Here is a 21,556-nt window from a genome sequence, read left to right as displayed (position 1 = left end):
CCACGGCCTAAGCCAACGCGACCACTTCAGGCAATTTATTAATAAAAGAATGAAAATTTACATAAGCTTCTCTCATGGACAGTTACCCTACAAATGACACTCCATGCTCTTTAAATAGAGATCATGGACCAATCAGGTGTTAAGCCACGGATCAGGTCTCGGTAATATCGAGGAGAGAATGAACCGTCAGATCACTACATATCATGACCGTCAGATTGTAAGTTACAAAATGTACATAGTAAAGAAACACACTTTACCTAACTCTATACTAGACCAAGTTATACTTAACTATTTCCTATGTGTCGGAATATCCTAACATGGTGAAGGAGTTGGCCTACTTTGAGAACTCGATACAGTTGGATATTTCGTTGGGGAGTGTTCTTGATATGTGTGTCCATGATCCGATCAGTTGCATCTTGTTCCATGCAATCTGGATTTAATTCTGTGGGTGTGAGCTGTTCTGCAATGTCGGATGTGTCTAGTAATGGTGGAAAGTATGGCCAAAGGCGGTCCACATTGAACACTGGGTGCAGGCCAAGGAATGGGGGAATGTTGAGCTCAAATACATTGTCTCCCATAGCCTTAGTAATGGTGTAAGGACCATATCGGAGTGGTCTCAGTTTCTAATAGGCTCCCGTAAGGCGTTCCTTTTGCAAATGCAACCGGAATTTGTCGCCCACCTGAAACTTGTGTGGCACCCGATGTTGATCATCTTGCTGCTTGTATTTGGCATTTGATTTCTCCAGAATGTCATGGACCTGCTAGCGAATATGTTGGATGTGCTCAATGAAGCTGGTTGCCTTGTCTGTTTCTCATTGGACATGAGTCGAATCTGTGTGAGTAGCTGCAAGTGGCATGGCCACATCAATGGGGCATAGTGGCTGGAATTCCAAGCCCACCTGAAAAGGGTTGTGGCCAGTCGAGCTATGAAGAGCTCAGTTGTAGCTGTGCTGAACATAGGGGAGGCTCTCGTCCCATGTGCGTGGATGCTTTGAGTTGTACATGCGCAGAATGTGTACAATCATCCTATGGACAACCTTTTGAGGATGGAAGGCTGTGGACTTAGTGAGTTTGGTGTCCAGCATTGACCAGAGACTGGACCAAAATGTACTGAGGAACTGACTGTCCCGATCTGAGATGATAGACAGTGGGATCCCAAAGTGCACCCACACTCATTCAAAGAAGAGTTTAGCAGTGGCTTTTGCTGTGATATTCTTCTTGCAGGCTGCCATAATGGCCATCTTCGAGAACCTGTCAACGACCACAAAAACACAGTCATTTCTATGCTTAGTGGAAGGAAGGCTTGACATGTAATCCATGGAGATGGATTCCCAAGGTCGACTAGGGGTAGGCAGCGAGGTTGTAGAGGCCTTACTTCTTGATGGTCAGTTTGGCAATGGCGCAGGCAGTACATGATCTGATGTACTTCCCGACATCCTGTCGAAGATTCAACCAATAGAAATACTTTTGCAGTACTGCCACCTTTTTCTCGACCTCGAAATGCTCAACAACCCGACTGTAGTGTGCTTCGCAAATCATCTTGGCACGCTCGCTTGAAGGAACACAAAGGTGATCCAAGTGGCATAACAAGGCATCCTAGAGGTAAAAATCTGGAACATGCTAACCCTCCAAGAGTGTCTGATATGTGTGGCTGAATTCTGGGTCGCTTTTGTAGAGAAGTGGCCAATCAGAAGTCTCATGCCCAAAAGAGTTGAGCACGGTGGTTAATGCCATGATCGGTGGTCAACTGAGGCAATCTGCAACATTATTGGTGCTACCTTGTTATACTTGATATTCAAATGGAACTGTTGCAGGTATGTAGACTACTTTTGATGGTGATCATTTTGCAATTTCCCTTGGGTCTGTATGAACTACAGGGGTCAGTGGTTTGTGTGGATGACCGTTTCCTTCCCAAAAATGTAATGCTTCCATTGTTGGCAGGCCTGTACAATGGAATACATCTCTTTGTCATAAGTGGGATACTTCCAGACTGTGTCTGAAAGTGTTTCACTGTGATATGCCACTAGATGCTCGTGTTGAGTAAGGACTGCCCCAATAGCATAGTCAGAGGCATCTGTCTCGACCTCAAATGGTTGTTGCAAATCTGGCAACACGAGCACTGGTGCTGTGCAGAGGTGATCTTTCAACTCTATGAATGCCTTCTGTTGAGATTTAGAATAAAAGAATTTTTCTTTTGCTCCCCCCTTGGTGACTTGACTCAAGGACCAAGTGATATGAGAAAACCCCAACATGAACCTGTGGTAGAAGTTGGCAAGACCTAGAAAGTTGCAACGCTCTGTCAGAGTGGTTGGAGATGGCCAATCTCGAATGACTTGGATCTTGGTTGAATCCACAAGCACCCCATGTTCATCAATAATGTATCCCAGATAATGAATCTAGGTCATGCCGAAAGTGAATTTCTCCAAATTGGCACATAGCTTGTGTTGCCGCAGTGTTTGGAGAACCTGTCGGATGTGGTGGAGGTGCTCTCCCCAACTTTGGCTGAAGATCAAAATGTCATCCAAGTATACCACTACAAATGAGTTGGTGAATGGCTGCAAGATGTCATCTATTAGCCTCATGAAGGTTGCAGGAGCATTCGTCAACTCGAAAGGCATAACCAACCATTCGAAAAGGCCCTCCTTGGCTTTGAAGGTAGTGTTCCACACATCAGAGGGTTTGATTGGTACGTGGTGATATCCTGACTTTAGATCGATCTTGCTGAAATATTTTTCCCCCTTTAGTTGGTCTAGGAGGTCATCAATCCGCGAGATCGGGTACCTATTACGGATAGTGATCTTGTTCAGCGCCTGATAATCAATACAGAGTTTCCAAGTCCCATACTTCTTTTGTACCAACACGATTAGGCTCCCACAAGGCAATGAACTCGAATGGATGTGACCTTTCTGTAGCAGCTCTTGAATCTGCCACTTGATTTCATCATTCTCTAGAATGGAGCACTGATAAATTAGTCCATTGGGTAGCGGTGCACCTGGGGTCAGATTGATGGAGTGCTTGACCTGACAGTGCAGAGGTACCCTTGCGGGGGAGGTGAAGATGTCCTCGTACTCCTCCATGACCTTGTCCATCTGTAGTTGTCGTGCAGAGGGGCCCTGTCTAGAGGTTGTGGCCACCATCTTCTTCTTTCCTTGAGGGCATATCATCAGGAAAACAAATTTCCTGGTTTTGGAAATGAGCTTACTGCATTGTTTTGCAATAATCAAAGAGATGGTGGTAGGCAGTGCTACCTCTGGTATCATGTACAACTTATTTCCCAATGTAATAATAACAGCACTAGGCCTTAATTCATACACAACATGTCGCTTCCACAAGTATGGTTGTCCTAATAATACATCACAAACTTCAAGGAGAGAAATGTCACACAATACCTCATCCGTGAAGGGCTTGATGTTATATGGAAGGCGACACTGCTAGCTCACGCGAAGATCCTTTCCTTGGTGAAGCCACCTAATGGTGTACGGTTGTGGATGTGCTGTGGTCAGTAAGCCCAACTACTTCACGACCTCTGCCGAAATGAGGTTCTTTTGACTCCCGCTATCGACAATGAACTGTAGCGGCGAGCCATTTACCCACATCTGGGAGTGGAAGAGACGCTCCTCCTCCTCTGGATCTTCGGGGTCCTCCTTCTGTATATTCATGGTGGCAACGGTGGCGTTGGGCTCCGCATTGATAATCTGCATCCTTTTGTCATTTCCCTTGTCGGGTTCTGACTCGGAGTCAGAACATGCATCTGATTCTGAAACCTTTAACTCACCCACCAGTGACTGCTTGGCCTGACACTCACTTGTGTTGTGAGTAGAGCTCTTATGGAACTCACACCATTTTCCCGTGTCCTTTTTCAGCTTCGCAACACTATTCCTTGCTTGCAGCTTTGGTGGGTTGTCTTGGGCTACCCCACCTTGGCTTTGTCCTTTGTTTTGTGGTTTAGGGGCACCTTTCCCTTGCTTCGGATTCGCATATCGAAAGTCTCGCTTATTCTGTTTAAACTTCTGCTCGACCTTGACGGCATATTGGTATGCTGTGCTGAGCGAGGAGATGTTTAGGAATTCTATTTCTTCCTGGATGTACTTGTGCAGGCAGCCACAGTATTTGAGTATCAAATTCTGCTCCAAATCCTTGATACCCAACTTTGTGCGAAGGGTATGGAAAAGATTGGTGAACTCCAGCACGTCTTGGTCCCTTCCCTGCCACAGTGTGGTCCACTTTATGTATTGATCCTCATAGCTTCCGACAGGGTAGTACTGCTCCTTGATGGCATCTCGGAATGAATTCCAGGTGGGTGCGGCTGAAAATAGTGAGCTGGTATTTTCATCCTTCTTCTCATAGTAGGTTTCCCACTAGTCCTTGATGTGGGGGGCTGCTTTGAGAAGAGCGAAAACAATCTTTTCTCGACTCGAAAATTCATGAACAAAAAAATAACCCTCTAGTAGATTTAACCATTTATCTATGGCATCTGCATCTATCTGACCCTCGAATATGGGGATTTCAAAATTATCTTGTACCTTAAAGAGCGTGGCATTTCCAGAGTAGCTGCTGGAAGCCAATGCGTCGCTTTTGCGTAGCCGCTGAAGGATCTGAGAAAAGTTGTCCATCATCACATTCCTTAGTCGCTCGAGGGCTTCTTTGAGCAAGATTTTGATAGGATCTCCTACCCCCTCATCTTTCTTCTCATTTGCCATGGGAGGCCGTCGGGGTTTGCGGGGCTAATCTTGCAAAGGTTAGACCAGTTCAAGCCCTAACTCCTTATATCCCGACCTCATTGGGGACATGCAAAGAAAAACAAAGAAAAATCAGATTGCTCTGATACCACTGATCTGGATTTAAACAAGAACGCAACAAATTATAGAGATAACTATAAACACAAAGATGAAATAGAAATAATACTTCATTTCATTAATGTAAAATACTGAGATATGCTTACAAACAGAAAATGGAAATAAACATCTAGGGCAATGGTAGCTTATCTCTGAGAAGAGATGTGGTGTCTACATGCCTCTGAACTGTCTTACAATGAGGCTCAAAGGCCTATTTATTGTTGAGAAACAATGGAAAACCCTAAGCATCCAAAAACCTAATCGTAGAAGATGAAACACCAAACTGTGGGCCCCGTTTGGGTAAATTGGTACATCAACTTCCCAGGGTCGTAACTTTGGCATATGATCTTCGTTTAACATTCACAATATCTCGTTAGAAAGATCTATCTGAGAACTACAACTTTGGGAAGAGCAACATCGATCCATGGACCCATGTTTCTCCCAGTTTTCTCAAAAAACCGTCATTTAGGGCCTCAAAATGGCTCCGAAAGTTTAGGACTCGAAAAACTGCTAAAACTAGTAAGTTGTGCTACAATTAAGGAAACTGAAAATGCTGAGAGAAAAAATGGTGGGGGTCCAGGTGGACTTGGCAGGTGGCCACCAATATCCACCTGGATCATATGGTGGGTCTGATGTAACACTTATGTGGCATGTCTAATGTAACACCTATGTGTCATGGCAGGGCCAATATCGTACACTTTTGATGTGGTGTATGTAGATATGGTTGACATGGTGTATGCAAACATGGTTGACGTGGAAAACCTAGACACCTGGCATAAGAAAAGATGGTTGAAATGGCAAAACCATACACATGGTGTAAGAAAACATGGTTGATGTGACAAAACCTTAACATATGGCACCTTGGGGACGTGGACATGTCAAATAGAAATTTTTTAGCAACCAATATGTTGGAAATAATACTGAGAGGGGGGGTGAATCAGTATTATTAAATTCTTTTCACAATACCTTCCATATTTATAATTCAATTTATTCTTCAGATGTTGGCCATTAATTTGTATGTCAGTACCATATAATAATGAACAAGAACAAGAAAAATAGATAGTCACACCAAAGAACACCAGATATAAGGTGGAAACCCAATGTGGGTGAAAACCACCTGCTGCAATATGTCTCTATTTTCTTTTAATTAGAAACTTCTTTTTACAATGATTCTGTACTGGTGCAGTCCTTTACCAGTATGCAGGCTGCAACCTGTAGAGAGCTACAACCCTCTCTCGTTTTCCAGACTCTCCTGGAAGGGAGCTACAACCCCCTTAGCTCTTGTACTAGCTGAGCTACTAGTACGTATGTGCTGACCTACTTCTTTTCTTCTAGGGACCACGTTTCATAAATTTTCAGACTGGATCCATGAACATCAAATAATCATCAAGTACATGTGAATCAACCAATCTCCTTTTACAATCAACTAATGAATCAACCAATAGCTTCTCAGAATGAAGCAACCATAAAATTAGTACCAGTAATCTAAACCCAGAATACTGCAGCAATAGACAAAAGGCAGCCAACAAATATTTCAAGAAAAGTCCGCAACTTCACCAATAGAAACCTGTGAATATCTGCACTTCTGCTGTGTCTAGCCTGCGCAGCTCCGCACCTGCTCTGTGTACTGGACTGCGCACCTCCACACCTGCGCCCTCTACTGGACTACGCACCTCTGCACCTACGTCGTCTACTAGACTGCGCACCTCCGCAACTGTGTCGTTTACTGAACTGCAGACCTCCGCACCTGCGCCATCTACTAGACTATGGACCTCCACACCTGAGCCGTATCTCGCCTGCGAACCTCCAGATATAAACACTTTATCAGTCCTCAATTGTACCCCAGACTGTCAGATCCATAGATCTGATCATGCGCCAAAGAGATCACGACCCCTCAATTGATCAGCCTTCTCATGCTCACGTTTAATTTTATCTCATCAACCGATTACAAGTATTTCAGATCTTGTTCCTCTTAAGATATTCAACACATAAGTGCCTAGCCAAATGATCTCCTTTCCTTTTTATAGGCAAGCCCTTACACAAACCATGGATCAAAACCATAGAAAGCCAATACAAGGGACCCAAAACCGGGGTTCAATATTTTAGATGTTATACCGCGGACCAAAACCATAGGATCAAACACGTCGGACTAAATACCATGGATCAATAATAAAAATTCCCACGTGCGCACACTTCTCTGCATGAAAGTGAGTGAATTCTCTTCATACAGACCTTCTTCATCTATAGCATCCATGAAGTCATCATCTTCAAAGGCCATTAAAAGTCTGTAATTGTTACCTTGTTCATCTTCATCACTATTTGAAAGTCCATCACTGTCTTCATGAGTGTAATAGCTTTTCTTATTTACATTCTGTTTCTTGTTCCATCTGGCAGGTTCCTTACCTTTATCAAGCTTATCTTTATGAGGAAACTTTGCAGCATAGTGACCGACTCTTCCACAAGCAAAGCATTTGAAAGGTAACTTACCTCTGAATCTTCCAGCACCCCATTGAAGATTCTTGACAAAATTTGATTCTTCGTCTTCTTATGATAGATGTCCTGACTCATAGTAATCTCCTTTTCCTGAAGCCTTGAATGCATCTTCTCTTCTGTATGACGGTCCTCCTTTCCTCATTTCATAAGCAGTCAAAATTTCATGCAGCTGTGACATGGTAAGGTTTCGTAAATTCTCTTTTTCTTCTATTGCAGAAACTTTAGATTCAAACCTAGGGGACAAAGATCTTAGAACCTTTTCAACCACAACAGCCTCTTTTATTTCTTCACCCAAGTTTTTCATACAATTAACAATCTCATCTACACGAAGGAATAGTTAGCCACACTTTCATCATTGTGCATTCTGAGATTTTCATACTGAATTCTGAGGGTTTGAAGTTTTGCTCGTTTTACTTGTTCATCTCCTTCATAGCTCAGAACAATCTTGTCCCATATTTCTTTTACGGATTTATACTGCATAACTTTGACAAATTCTAATTGAGATAGACATCCCAATAGAGTATTGACAGCCTTTGCATTTGTTTCATATTGCTTCTTGCCAGCTAAATCTGTAGGAGTTGTGGATGGAAAAGTGTACCCTGTATCTATGATATCCCAGACTTCTATACCAAGAGATTGAAGATATGTTGTGACTCTTACCTTGCAATAGACGAAGTTGGTCCCATAAAAGATTGGTGGCCTGATCGATGCTTCTCTCTCGTAGTTGCTCATGATGATGGATCTTCCTTCAAGCGATCAAGCTTCTTCAGAAGGACCTGCTCTGAAACCAATTGTTGGAAATAATACTGAGAGGGGGGGTGAATCAGTATTATTAAATTCTTTTCACTATACCTTCCAGATTTATAATTCAATTTATTCTTCAGATGTTGACCATTAATTTGTATGTCAGTACCATATAATAATGAACAAGAACAAGAAAAACAGATAGTCACACCAAAGAACACCAAATATAAGGTGGAAACCCAATGTGGGTGAAAACCACCTGCTGCAATATGTCTCTATCTTCTTTTAATTAGAAACTCCTTTTTACAATTATTATGTACTGGTGCAGTCCTTTACCAGTACGCAGGCTGCAACCTTCAGAGAGCTACAACCCTCTCTCATTTTCCAGACTCTCCTAGAAGGGAGCTACAACCCCCTTAGCTCTTGTACTAGCTGAGCTACTAGTACGTAGGTGCTGACCTACTTCTTTTCTTCCGGGGACCATGTTTCATAAATTTTCAGACTGGATCCATGGAAATCAAATAATCATCAAGTACATGTGAATCAACCAATCTCCTTTTATAATCAACTAATGAATCAACCAATAGCTTCTCAAAATGAAACAACCAGAAAAGCAGTACCAGTAATCTAAACCCAGAATACTGCAGCAATAGACAAAAGGCAGCCAACAAATATTTCAAGAAAAGTCCGCAACTTCACCAATAGAAACCTGCGAATATCCGCACTTCTGCTGTGTCTAGCCTGCGCAGCTCCGCACCTGCTCTGTGTACTAGACTGCGCACCTCCGCACCTGCGCCCTCTACTGGACTGCAGACCTCCGCACCTACACCGTCTACTAGACTGCGCACCTCCGCAACTGCGCCGTTTACTAAACTACGGACCTCCGCACCTGTGCCGTCTACTGGACTGCGGACCTCCACACTTGAGCCGATCTTGCATGCAGACCTCCAGATATAAACACTTTATCAGTCCTCAATTGTACCCCAGACTGTCAGATCCACAAATCTGATCATGCGCCAAAGAGATCACGACCCCTCAATTGATCAGCCTTCTCATGCTCAGGTTTAATTTTATCTCATCAACCGATTACAAGTATTTCAGATCTTGTTCCTCTTAAGATATTCAACACATAAGTGCCTAGCCAAATGATCTCCTTTCCTTTTTATAGGCAAGCCCTTAAACAAACCATGGATCAAAACCATACAAAGCCAATATAAGGGACCCAAAATCGGGGTTCAATATTTTAGATGCTATACCACGGACCAAAACCATAGGATCAAACGCGTCGGACTAAATACCATGGATCAATCATAAAAATTCCCACGTGTGTGCACTTCTCTGCATGAAAGTGAGTGAATTTGACGTTCACACCTTTTGTTCGGAGGACCTGCGGGTATGTCCGCACTTTTTGTTCAAGGCATCTGCGGGTCCGCAACTTTTGATAGGCGCACCTGCGGGTATCTCATTTTCTATTATTTTGAGAGCCTGAACAGTGATTTGCCTCTTGAGTGAGTTGCCATCAAGGACAACACCTGTGCCATAGCACCAAACCAGAGTCATAATGCCAACACAATAGGGCTAATTTTTGTTGACATGTGGCACAACACAAAGGGTGCCACATGGGCATAATGACATCAAGCCTACATTAGCATCCAGTTTCTCATTGACAACTAAGATCTCGGTTCCATGGTGTAGTCACATGGAAAAGGAAGGTATAGCCGCAAAGCCCCTGGGGCTCTCCTAGCCATGGACTTGGCATAATTATGATCATATGGGTTGGCTTTGTAGAAATAGGGTAGTAAAATAGTCATTGTTGACCAAACAAATGGTTTGTTTCAAAACTTATATGTATACCATATGTCCTTGCCACTCAAGAATAAATTCAGCACTTGCGTTGCAAAATACATATGTGTGGCTTCATGGTTTGAGAGTAATGTTGCAATTCTATGGTCATGTGATTGAGCTTGAGGCATGTTTCATGGTATGTGGTTTGATAACACATATATAAATTTTGCAAGGCCAAGATATGTAAACATATCTTGTAGCCAAGTTGGCGTTGGGTCTGTTTTTCTCTACAGTGGTCATGAGTTCGAGTTTGATTGGATTGGTTGAGGTTGAAATTTGTTTTTGGTGTTGGGAACTAGTGCATGGAGAGGTGCATTTTGTTGAACCTGAGAAGTGCATTATGTCAAATTGGTGGGGTGGATTTTTTTGACCGAAGATAAAAAAAGAAAAAAAAAAAAAAGAAAAAAAAAAAAGGTACATTCTATTGACCCATTAGGGTCATTTATTAAATTTCTATGTTTTATAATTTTTTGTGGGTTATTTTGAGGCCCAAATAGATATTTGAAAAGGAGAAAATGGCAAGAATATTTTTGTGATATGAAAGGGGGACGTGTCAAGTCATGAAATCATATTTTTGAGGGAAAGAGGCTAAATTTATTTTGGTTTTTCCAAAATTCTATGGGGCTTATGAACATCTTTACTCTTAGTGATCATAATGAGAAATGAAGATGGTGCTACTAATTGATGATTGAAGAAAAAGTTAAGTTGCATTGATATGATTAGACTTGTAAGGGGCATTTATTGTGCTTTGAGCTTGTGGATCCAATTTGAAAGATTGTAAAAGGTGGTGCACTATGTTTTGGTGAAGGAGGTGGTTGCATCCATCAGTGGTTGGTGCCTCATCAAGTTGGATCCTACAACAATTTGGTGCTTGAAAATTTATTTTAGAGTTTGGTGCCTCAATCATATTGGAGCCTTCAACAAATTGGTACTTGTAGGTTTTACAGGTGGGTTCCTGGATCAGGTTGGAGCCTACATCAGGTTGGTGCCTCATCAGGTTGGAACCTAAAGCAAGTTGGTGCTTTCAAATTGATTTTAAAGGTTGTTTCCTCAATCAGGTTGGATCCTTCAACAAGTTGGTTCCTACACATTTCGAAGGTGGGTACCTCCACTAGGTTGAAGCCTACATTAGGTTGGTGCCTATAGAAATTTGGTGCCTACAAATTGATGTAATCAAATATTGAAGAAGATAAGAAGATTTGTGGTTTCTTCCCACACAATTTTCCACATATATTTGGTTTTTGTGTGTATTGATGTGATGATTGATTTTATTAATGCATTGTTATGCTTACAATTATAACAAATTGTGAAATTGTTTAAATTGGTTAAATTGTGCATTACATTGATTCACCCTTCTCTCAGTGTAATGATAATTCTAACAACCAGTATGAGAGTGGGTTCCTTTAGTAAAAGTTTAAAACTAGAAGGTTGATCACAAGGAACATGGCCAATCTTAATGGATCTTTAGACATGTCTTTTTAGTTTCATGGAACAAACTATGCTTTCTGGAAGATAACAATGGAAACCTACATCATGTCTTTAGGTACTAATTTATGGATAGATGTTGCGAATGGAACCAAGTACCTATAACTCCTCCCATTGATGCAACTGGTAAATCTCTCTATACATTCAATGCCATGGAAAAAATGCCATCTTAAGTGGTCAATCAGACATTGAATTTATCAAAGTGACGCATTGCAAGCCAACTAAAGATATCTGGGACAAGCTTAAAAGATATTATGAAGTGGATGAAAAGGAATCTATGTTGCAAACTTATAGAGGTTAGTTTGAAAGTTTAGAAATGGAAGAAGATGAAAATATTGCATCATATTTTCTTCGAGTAGGCAAAACTTTCAATATAATCAAAGGTATCAGTGATACATTCTAGGAATTTGATATTGTTCATAATATATTAATATTTCTTCCCCCAAGGTTTAATCTTAAAGTTTCAACCATTGAGGAACTATTTGACATTCAAAAGTTAAACATGGATACCCTTTGACAATCAACTCTTACTACATATGAACTAAGGACATAAAAGGAGAGGTCGGGATCCTGAGAATCCTAATTCAAAGAAGTTAAGGGAGGAAGAAGGCATTGGAGTCATGGAAACTCTAGTCATGAATTGGACAATGAGGAAGCCAAATTTGTAAGAAAGCTAAAAAGGGAAGTGGAAAGTTCAAAGGTGGGCTTCCATTTAACTTCTTTGAATATGGAAGAGTAGGACACTATGCCTCTAAATGTCCTTATGTAAAAGTAAATGATAGTGATGATGAAGTAGAATTCAAATCTAATGACCTTTTTATTACAGTAAAATAAATTTTCTTGGTGAAACATGTTGTATTGTAAGGAATATTTTTTTTAAGCGAACAAGCTATATTGAAAGAGATCATTTTTCTTAGCAAAATGTGTTATATTGTGAGGAATATTTTTTCTTCATGAAATGTGTTGAATCATGAAGAATAATTTTCCTTCAAAAAATGCACTATGAAGAAAACTTTAGAGTTAGAAACAATATTTTCACTGGTCATCTCAAAATCTTGTAAGGTAAAAAGGATTTGACAAATTAGCATAAAGTTATCAAGGAAAGCTTGAGAATATTTTAAAATTGAAATGAAATCACATAATGTATATGCCAAAGATTAAAATAGGGGAGGGGCTCCATTCTTGCCACTTCTTTAACTAAATTTAGTTATGTTACTTCCTTTGGCATCCACATTATATAGGATTTAAATATGCCTATTGAATCTAGGGTTATTCATCGATAGCTAAGAGATCTTATTTTATGGAAAAACCAACTAAGATTTGGAACACTTGGCACTAGGTACTTAGCAAGAGTATACTTATTTCTAAAACAAAATTAAAAGCTATCTTATGCATCATGGTTGTAATCATCCCAGGTGACAATATATGTCACTTTCATTATTGGGGTTAGTCAAGGAAACAAGAGGAAGAAAACTCGTAAATATGAAGTATACAATAAGGACCACTTATAATGAAAACAAACTGAGTAAGCCTATTACTATACTCAATTATCACCATAACATGAGATGAATCAAAATAGGAGTCTTCCAAACAAGAAATGCACATTCAAATAGAAAATGACCAATAATTAAAGACCATGTGAACATGATCAATAAATGAGGAAATTAAAAGATTTGATTTTAATTTTTTTTAGAAGGTCCCCCAAACCAATTGAATTGCAGGGTTTGTTGAGTCCTCAACAACTCACATTATTTACTACAGAGGAGAAGTATATGACAATTAACCATACCTATAAGGATATCATTTGTCTTCGGAAACTATGTTCAAACATAGGGCTAGGTCAAATATCTATTATATTTCAACATGATAGTAACAATGCTAATTGTTTGGCCGGAAACCCTACCTTTCATTTGAAGAGAAAGCATATGTAGATATCCATCAAATTTTTTTTAATAACGTGGTAGAGGATGGGAAGGTGATACTAGAGGAAGTTGACACCTAGAAATTTTTTGTCAATGCAGTAATGAAACTAGTCAACATAGGTAAATTCAAGTGGTGGTGTGACATTGTGGTCTTTGTCACTCCTAGAAATTAGCTTGTAGTTTGATGTATTGTCTCTTACACCCTATGAAGATCTATAAGAAGTGGTAGAATGTTAGGATAAGAGTGTCATACACCTTGTATTCCTTCAATGGAGTAGGAAATAATGGAAAATATATAGTAGGTATTATAGGGAGTAAATGTAGAGTAGTGGCATGGACAAAATGCAAGGTACATTAGGGAATAAAATGTGATTAGTGGTAGAGAATAAATATACATTACTTGCAGCAAATGAATGTTAAGAAATGCTGATTGGTTAATAAATTGTTGGTGGTTTTTAGCTTGTAGAGTTGGAAGACCATAAACATTTTATGGTTTTATAAATCTATTGAATTCTATGGTTTCAGAAGAAAAAAAGAGTTATGTTACTATTATGCTAGTAAAACCTCTCCAAAATCATTATGTTACTATTAGAAATAGAGGTATACACACACAAAAGAACAATTTTATTATATTACATAAATCACATGGATACAACACATATTTATGGTGCTTGTGAGATCCAACCAATTCCAAATATAAATAGGGAGGTTGAGATATTCTCTCAACATCCACCTACAAATCTGCAACTAATTCTAAATTATACATGGAAGAATTATCTTCCAACACTCCCCCTTAATTCTTACATGCACAATTACAACACATATTATAACAATAAAAATAATCTTTGTCTCACTGGTCTTCATCAACAACTCTACCCACTTTGCAATCATCTAGACTCTTCTCTTTCTTTCTCCACATCTTTGAGCTTACCTTACGACTCATTTAAAGTACACCTGCTTCTGACCATCGATGATGAACTTTGCAAGATCAACAATATTGACGACTCGGCTTGTCGAGGCTTCCGCGATAAGAGTTGTCAAGTGATGAACCATCCTATGGACCAATCACCATCTGTCAGATATTTCTCTTTCAGTTATCCATTAGTGGCTAGGCAAATGGTTTGAATATTGAATGTGTTCAAGAGTTGATCTAACAACTTGACCTGCTTCACACACATGGATCTCATATTGTAACCTGTAGCTGTTGTTCAAGGGTTTTTGAGCGCTAAGAACCACTAATTTGAATTATGCAACACTGTTCAATAGTTGGTTCTACACCAAATATAACTCACAAATAAACTGCTTAACAAAGAAGACAAAAAAACCAATTACATTCCATAACTACTCTCCTCTATTCCACCCTGCATAATGTGAACAAAGCTCTTCAAAACTGGTTCATTGGTGAAAATTAATTGAAACAAATATCCTGTATCTTCAACAACTTTCACTTAATTTCTTTGTTGCTGGGTTTCTCAACAGATTAGATTTCATCAGAATTTACAATCCTTACCAGATCCGAATTGACCATCTTCGAATGAGGCAGAACCCTTTATAGAGTTGTCAATGGTTTACAAAATAATATACATGAAGACTCTTAGGGAACAATTACACCGAGTAAAATATTCTTATTTAATGCTCATATTCTTGTTTAAGCTCTTCAATTTTTGTTTTTCTAAACATTAAAATATCAAACAACCATTACTGTTAAATTGCTTAAATTTACTTTGCACAATAAAAATAAAGGGTACTTTGCAATATTCCAATTTATCATATGAACCATGTCGCATGCCCATTGTATTCAGATAGCTAGGACATGTTCAATCCTGTGACCTCGGGCCATGACAAGGGCGGGGATCACAGAGGCCACTAGAGCAGACACCACCAAGTCAGGAAGACATCCTGTTTTAACCCATACCTATTTCTCCAGTCGTAAGGGTCTATTTCCCATGTGCTCGCAAATTGCAAGGATAATCCATGATGGTGGCACCGGCTTTCCAAGTAGCGACGAGGTGACGTATCGCAATGCAAGCGCATAACGCCATGAAAGCCAATAGCCAAAAGCTTGAGCTACGAAATCGTTGAGGGTGTGTGTGTGTCTCAGATCTTTCCTGAGGTAGATTACATTCCTGTTCACAAAACTTATCATTTTTGTGGGCATCGAAATTAAAGACACTTTGATGTTGATCTCATTGGGCCACATTGCTGCTACTGTGTTGGCATTATGATACAGGTGTTGTCCTTGATGGCAACTCACTCAGATGAAAGATCACAGTGCAGCAGGTCAACAGCAAAGGATTACAGATCAGACTCCAAAAAATGAAGAAAGAGAGGTATACGCTGGTTCACTTTGTCCAAGGCAAGAGAGGTATACGCTGGTTCACTTTGTCCAAGGCACGTATACACGCGGTTTAACAGAACAAAAGCAGTGTAACGTATACATGTACTTTCACAGGAGGAAAAGCGTGTACATGTTGGAAAACCAGGTTTTTGGTCCAAGGTAATTGGTCTGAGGCATTTGGTCCAAGGTATTGACCCTAGGTATTGGGTCCAAGGTATTGGTCCTAAGTGGTTTTGGTCCAAGGTATTGAGAAAGGCCTAAGAGTATATAAGGAGGAGAAGATCATTAGGCCAATGTGTGCAAGCAATGAGATTCTAAGGAATACTTCTATCTGAAGTATATATTATGTTGCAGGGTTATGTTTGGGACTGGATCTGAAATATTCATGTGCACCTTGAGTTCAACATTGGATTAGGAATCATGAGACTTGAAATGACTTATTCTTGAATGATCTGATATTGGTTGAGACTAGATCTAATGTTTTGCGCTTGCTTTATTTGTTATCTATCATGATCTGGGTTTGTCTGAAGTCTGGAATTGCAACAAAGTTTAGAGTCAAAATTTCCAAATCTGTACGTAGGTTCGTCTCGGCCAAAGGGTATGTGCATGCAGGTTCGACTCTTTCAAGTAGCGTATACAAAAAGAAAAGCTTCTTTTCAAATCTAACTAACCTTTCTGATCAAATTCTGTTGTTTTATTGTTGTCTGTCAATGAAGTCTTCTTAGATCTGAACGTAGAACTGCTGTATAAGGAAATTGAGTTTGATTGATTGATTGATTGAGAAGGAAGGGTGATCCTTGTTGCTATCTATTTGAACTCTGTAATATGACAATAGATCTTCAGAATATCACTGATTGGAACAGTCTGTGGTTCAGAACTTTATGATTCAGTATCTTTAGATATATACGTAGGTTGGGTTAAAGGAAGTAGCGTATACATGCAGGTTGGGTTCAACCAAGTAGCGTATACACTTTAATGCATGATTTTTGAGGTTACTGCTAGTTTTGAATGATGATGCGAGGTTCTAGGTTCAGCACAGTGTATTGGTGTTAGTAATGTGATTGTTTGGATTATCTAAATATTGGTTGATGTGGTTTAAGTTTAAAAGGCTTTGATGGGTCTAGTATGAAAATTTTATGAAACTTGGCCTTCAGCTTGTGGTGTTGTGATCCAGGAGTATTCAATCTAAAAATTCATGAAACGTGGTCCCTGGTGGAAGAGTGGAGTTTTCTGTAGGCTGGCACCTACATACTAGTAAACATATTGGCTAGTACAAGAGCTAGGGGGTTGTAGCTCCCTTCCAGTAGAAGCTGGAAAAAGAGAGACGGTTGTAACCTTCTTCAGGTAGAAGCCTGTGTACTGGTATGAATCTGCATCAGTACAAGATTGTAAACATATTTTCTTATTATTAAAAGAAGACAGAGACGACAACAGTAGGTGGTTTTTACCCACATTGGGTTTCCACCTTAAATCTTGGTGTTCATGTGTGTTGCTTATGTGTGATGCTTTATTATGCTTTTACTGCACTGTCTAATAAATCTCAGCTGGTATGAGTCTACACCAGTACAAGATTGTAAATAGATTTTCTTATTATTAAAAAAAGACAGAGACGACAACAACAGGTGGTTTCTACCCACATTGGGTTTCCACCTTAAATCTTGGTGTTCATGTGTGTTGCTTATGTGTGATGCTTTATTCTGCTTTTATTGCACTGTCTAATAAATCTTTGATATACTGGTTTAAGCTCAACATATGATAAACTCTCTAAATCACAAGTTCTTTGCATATACACTACTTTCTTTAAGCACAATCCCGTGTACACGCTAGTTCACTTCACTGAAGTAGCGTATACAAATATGTTTGGGAAATAAAATTATTATTCTGATAATACTGATTCATCCCCCTCTCAGTATTATTTCCAACATATTGATTTAACACCTAAAGAGGTTCGAACCGCTCACAAATATTTGTAACTAAACACACAGGAAAATAAAACTCACAAGGAAAAAATAAAATAAAATTAAAAATTGATCTCACACACCTACATATTTACAAGGAATTGACTATCATAGTTTTCACATTTTCCTGGGCCCTCCCCAGATGGGGTTAGACCCATATGGGCTCTGATACCGTGTTAGAAACATAGGTATAGACACACAAAAGAACAATTTATTATATTACATAAATCACACAGATACAACAATATTTATGGTGCTTGTGAGACCAACCAATTCCATATATAAATAGAGAGGTTGAGATATTCTCTCAACATCCACCTACAAATCTGCAACTAATTCTAAATTATACATGGAAGAATTATCTTCCAACAGCTACAATTGAACACACTCGTTGGGAGCATAGAGATTCTATAATGCATTGTAACCACTTATTTGTTAATAATACATTGAGTGTGATTTAGAGCATGGGGTTTTTCTTCTGGAAGGGTTTTGCCTAGGGAATTGTTGTCTAATGGTTGTATGTTTTTATGTTGTTTATTATTGTAATTACATTTATTTAATTTGTCTGCATTTTCTCTCATTGTTCAAGGTAGGAATTGTATTATGTGCGTCTTCTCCCTTTCAGTATCCATAATGATCACCTTGATCTCAAATCCAAGCCCCAACTTGGAAAAACTTAACCTCCTCTTGAATTATATATATATATATATATTCTTAGTCATTTTACATCTAGGAATTGCATGAGCTTCACTCTGAACTCTTTTGCACCTTTTTGAAAATATTCTATGTGCCTTTATCAACTTAAATGGCCTATAATTACATAATCATGTTGAATTAAAACAACAACATGTAGTTTGCAATTGCCATTTTACTTGGGATTTTGAAAAAAATCATTTTCGAAGGAAATTATAAGTGATCAATCCATAGAATGAGCTAAGGGAATGCATGGCCACTAATTCACAAGGTGAGCTAAGGGAAGCAACGATTACATGCATGGCCACTTATAAGTGATCAATCCATAGAATGAGCTAAGGGAATGCATGGCCACTAATTCACAAGGTGAGCTAAGGGAAGCAATGATTACATGCATGGCCACTCATTCACAAGGTGAGCTAATTAATTATGAATGTTAGGTTCTCGATAGATGGTTGGAGGTTAAAATCTTCATAGATATGGAGGTTCGAGTAGATGGACCATTAAATTAAATTGTCTAGAAACGACCAATTCAAGGTCTTGTTTAAAAAAAGACACTTCTCCATGTAATACATACTTTTATTTTACTTATTTTGCGCTTTCGGGAAGCTCCGTCTTATTTTCCTATTAGATGACTGGACAACCGCTGCAGTTTTGCCAGCCTGTGCTTGCCGTGGCTTTTTATCATACTTCACACGCACCGACTCAATCTCACAAGATCCAACCAACCCTGTATCTCCCAGGACTCCATATCTCCCAGCGTATCTAATACATAACTTCAAGCATGGACTCCATATCTTCCGGCGTATCTAATACATAACCTCAAGCATGGACTCCATGTCTCCCGGCCCATCAATACAAGCATTATCATGCACAATATCCCCAATCCATCCCCGAATATTCTACTAAAACAAGAGGAGGAAGCTGCTCTCACACTCGCAGCTCCGTGCTTGATTTTTCCTTCTCTAAATAAAGAATATTCATACACGAGTGCTGCCTCCTTCAAGGGTAGCAACCATTATTAGTTTACTATCAATGCCAGTTCAGCAGATCTGCAGTTGTTGTTTTCTTTGGACCATATATTCCATTTCTTCTTTATATCTTCTCTCCATTCCACTCCGCATCATCAACAGTCTATAGATGAGAAGATTGATATTGACTAAGAAAGTTTGGCACTTCTGAGAGTTGCTCTGAACGCAATTTCTTCGGTTCAAAAAAATTCATAAAGATGGGAATCTGCATGTCAACAGGAGAGCTCCCTTACGCGGCATTGGGAGGAGGAGGTAGAGGAGCACCTGCAGCCATTGTTATATTAATGGACGGCAGCTATTACCAATTTTCTCGTCCTGTTAAGGCGGAACAGATGTTAAGAGAAAGTCCGGACCATTTTATTTGTAACTCCGATTGCCTTTACATCGGCCAAAAGATGCGGGAGATTCTCCCCGGCCAGGAGTTAGAGGTTGGTCAAATCTACTTTCTACTTCCGCGAAAGAAGCTGCAGTTTGTGGTTTCCGAGTCAGATATGGCTTGTTTGCTTTACAAGGCTAATTCTGCACTGCAAAAGATCTGTACCAAATACGGGATCGGAGATTATATTCGGCCCAGTTTCTACGTAAACTCGCAAATTGGAGAAAGATCCCCCGGCGCCGAAGAAGAGAAAATGAAATTGAGATCAGAGCAGCTGCATTCATCATCTCAATGTCGAAATATCTCGAAGTCTGCGCGGTCTCCCAGAAAACAGTGGACGACGAAGCTCGATACGATTGTCGAAGTTTCCTGATTATATGAAGTTCCATGCCCAAACTTTTGATCATTCTTCCGGCGTCGAAGTGTACAAATCCAAATTAGTCGCTTCTTGTGTTTATAACACCAGATTTACTAGCCCATTGAAAGGGCGAAGCAGGGGGTTTCGAACAGCAGTGATCTGATCTGATCCTATCCCAATTGCACGAGATTATCATTTTCCGTTGGTTTGTTGACTTGCATCATCCATAATTGAAGTCTGGCTTATTCGGATTGTACCTTTAGCAAAGCTTTTACTCCTTTTGCCTACATTAATCAGTAAAGAAACTATTTCATAAAATCTAATTTGTTCACCTTAATGAAAATATTTCATAAAATCTAATTTGTTCACTGTACAGGGGTGGATATTATTTAAATGTTTTGTATAATTTTTTATTTTTTTTTTTTTAAATTTTTTTTTTCTTAGTTAATATGAATAAAATTTCAACTTCAATAATTTATACACAAGGTTACACATTATACTAGATTGTAGAATGAATCTTTCTTGCTCAATTACCAAAACAATCAAATACATATAAAAGTATATTCTGTTACATAGTTTCATGAATCATGCATTGTTATGAACAAGTTTGCCCAAAACAAGGTTGGAAAAAGGAGAACCACACCGAAATAATAGTATAATAAAATCACAAAATATTTGATGTTTAATGTTATACACTTTTTCAATTTGCTTCCATATTGGAATTAATCTTTCATTATTAGAAATTTAATAATAATTCGTTAAAATTGTAAATTTTAATATATAAATTTTTTTATTACGTTAGGTTTTTGGTTGAAATTTTTACGAGACGTAAGCCTCCGCATTCCTGGCTCTGGATTTCGAGGGTCGACATCATCTTGCCATGCATAGAAAATTATATTGTACAATGTATGTACACGAAAAGACGATCCTTCGTACAACTCGGAGTTAACTTGGGTTGCTTTGAGCTCTAGTGGTGTTAATTTCGTTTTAAGAGTGTTGGTGGAGAATTTATTATTATGGTTAATAGATTATCGAGAAGCAGATTTAGTTGTTTTCGATGTTCAAAGTCGCTATTTTATTTTTTTCTTTGTGACGCTCATTGAGGTTGGATTTCTTGTTTTTGTGTGTGTCTTTTGTGCGGCATAACTCCTCGTTGTGAAGTTTTCGTTGTTATCAAGTGATTTATTTTTTACTTTGGCGAATGCAAGCAATATAATTTTTGTGCAGATCGTTGAAGGTGTTTGGTTATGTGGCAGGACGTGGGTTTTCCAACCTCCTCAACGACGATTTGACAGGTAAATGTATGAACATTATTTTATGGTTTAATGGTCGTTGTGCATAATTCGGAGTTCTAATTTTCACCGTTTCGCAGAATTTGTAGGTGAGACTTTAGAATTTAAAACATAAGAGTTGTTCGGGTAAGTGGATTATTGGGTTCTAGCGACGGAAACCTAGTAAGTTTTTGAGTGTACTCTCTA

General features: G+C 39.1%; 1 protein-coding gene across 1 annotated transcript; it reads left to right on the top strand.

Moving 5' to 3' along the window:
• The first annotated feature begins 19,532 nt into the window (after nucleotides 1-19,532).
• LOC149198351 (uncharacterized) lies at nucleotides 19,533-20,097 on the top strand. The gene has a single exon (XM_089404131.1). It carries the CDS (start codon nucleotides 19,542-19,544, stop codon nucleotides 20,091-20,093), a length of 552 nt encoding a protein of 183 aa, XP_089260257.1. The 5' UTR covers nucleotides 19,533-19,541; the 3' UTR covers nucleotides 20,094-20,097.
• Nucleotides 20,098-21,556: the final 1,459 nt, after the last annotated feature.

Source organism: Pinus tabuliformis, chromosome 2_2 (assembly GCF_031772625.1).
Source record: "Pinus tabuliformis cultivar Carrire ecotype Pingquan chromosome 2_2, CPIR1, whole genome shotgun sequence".
Taxonomy (NCBI): Eukaryota; Viridiplantae; Streptophyta; class Pinopsida; order Pinales; family Pinaceae; genus Pinus; species Pinus tabuliformis.
The sequence above is the reverse complement of the archived record's forward strand: the minus strand, read 5'-3'. Positions and strand labels throughout refer to the sequence as shown.

Coding starts and splice junctions, on each gene's coding strand:
- LOC149198351 (XM_089404131.1), top strand. CDS start 19,542: ATGGGAATCTGCATGTCAACAGGAGAGCTCCCTTACGCGGCATTGGGA.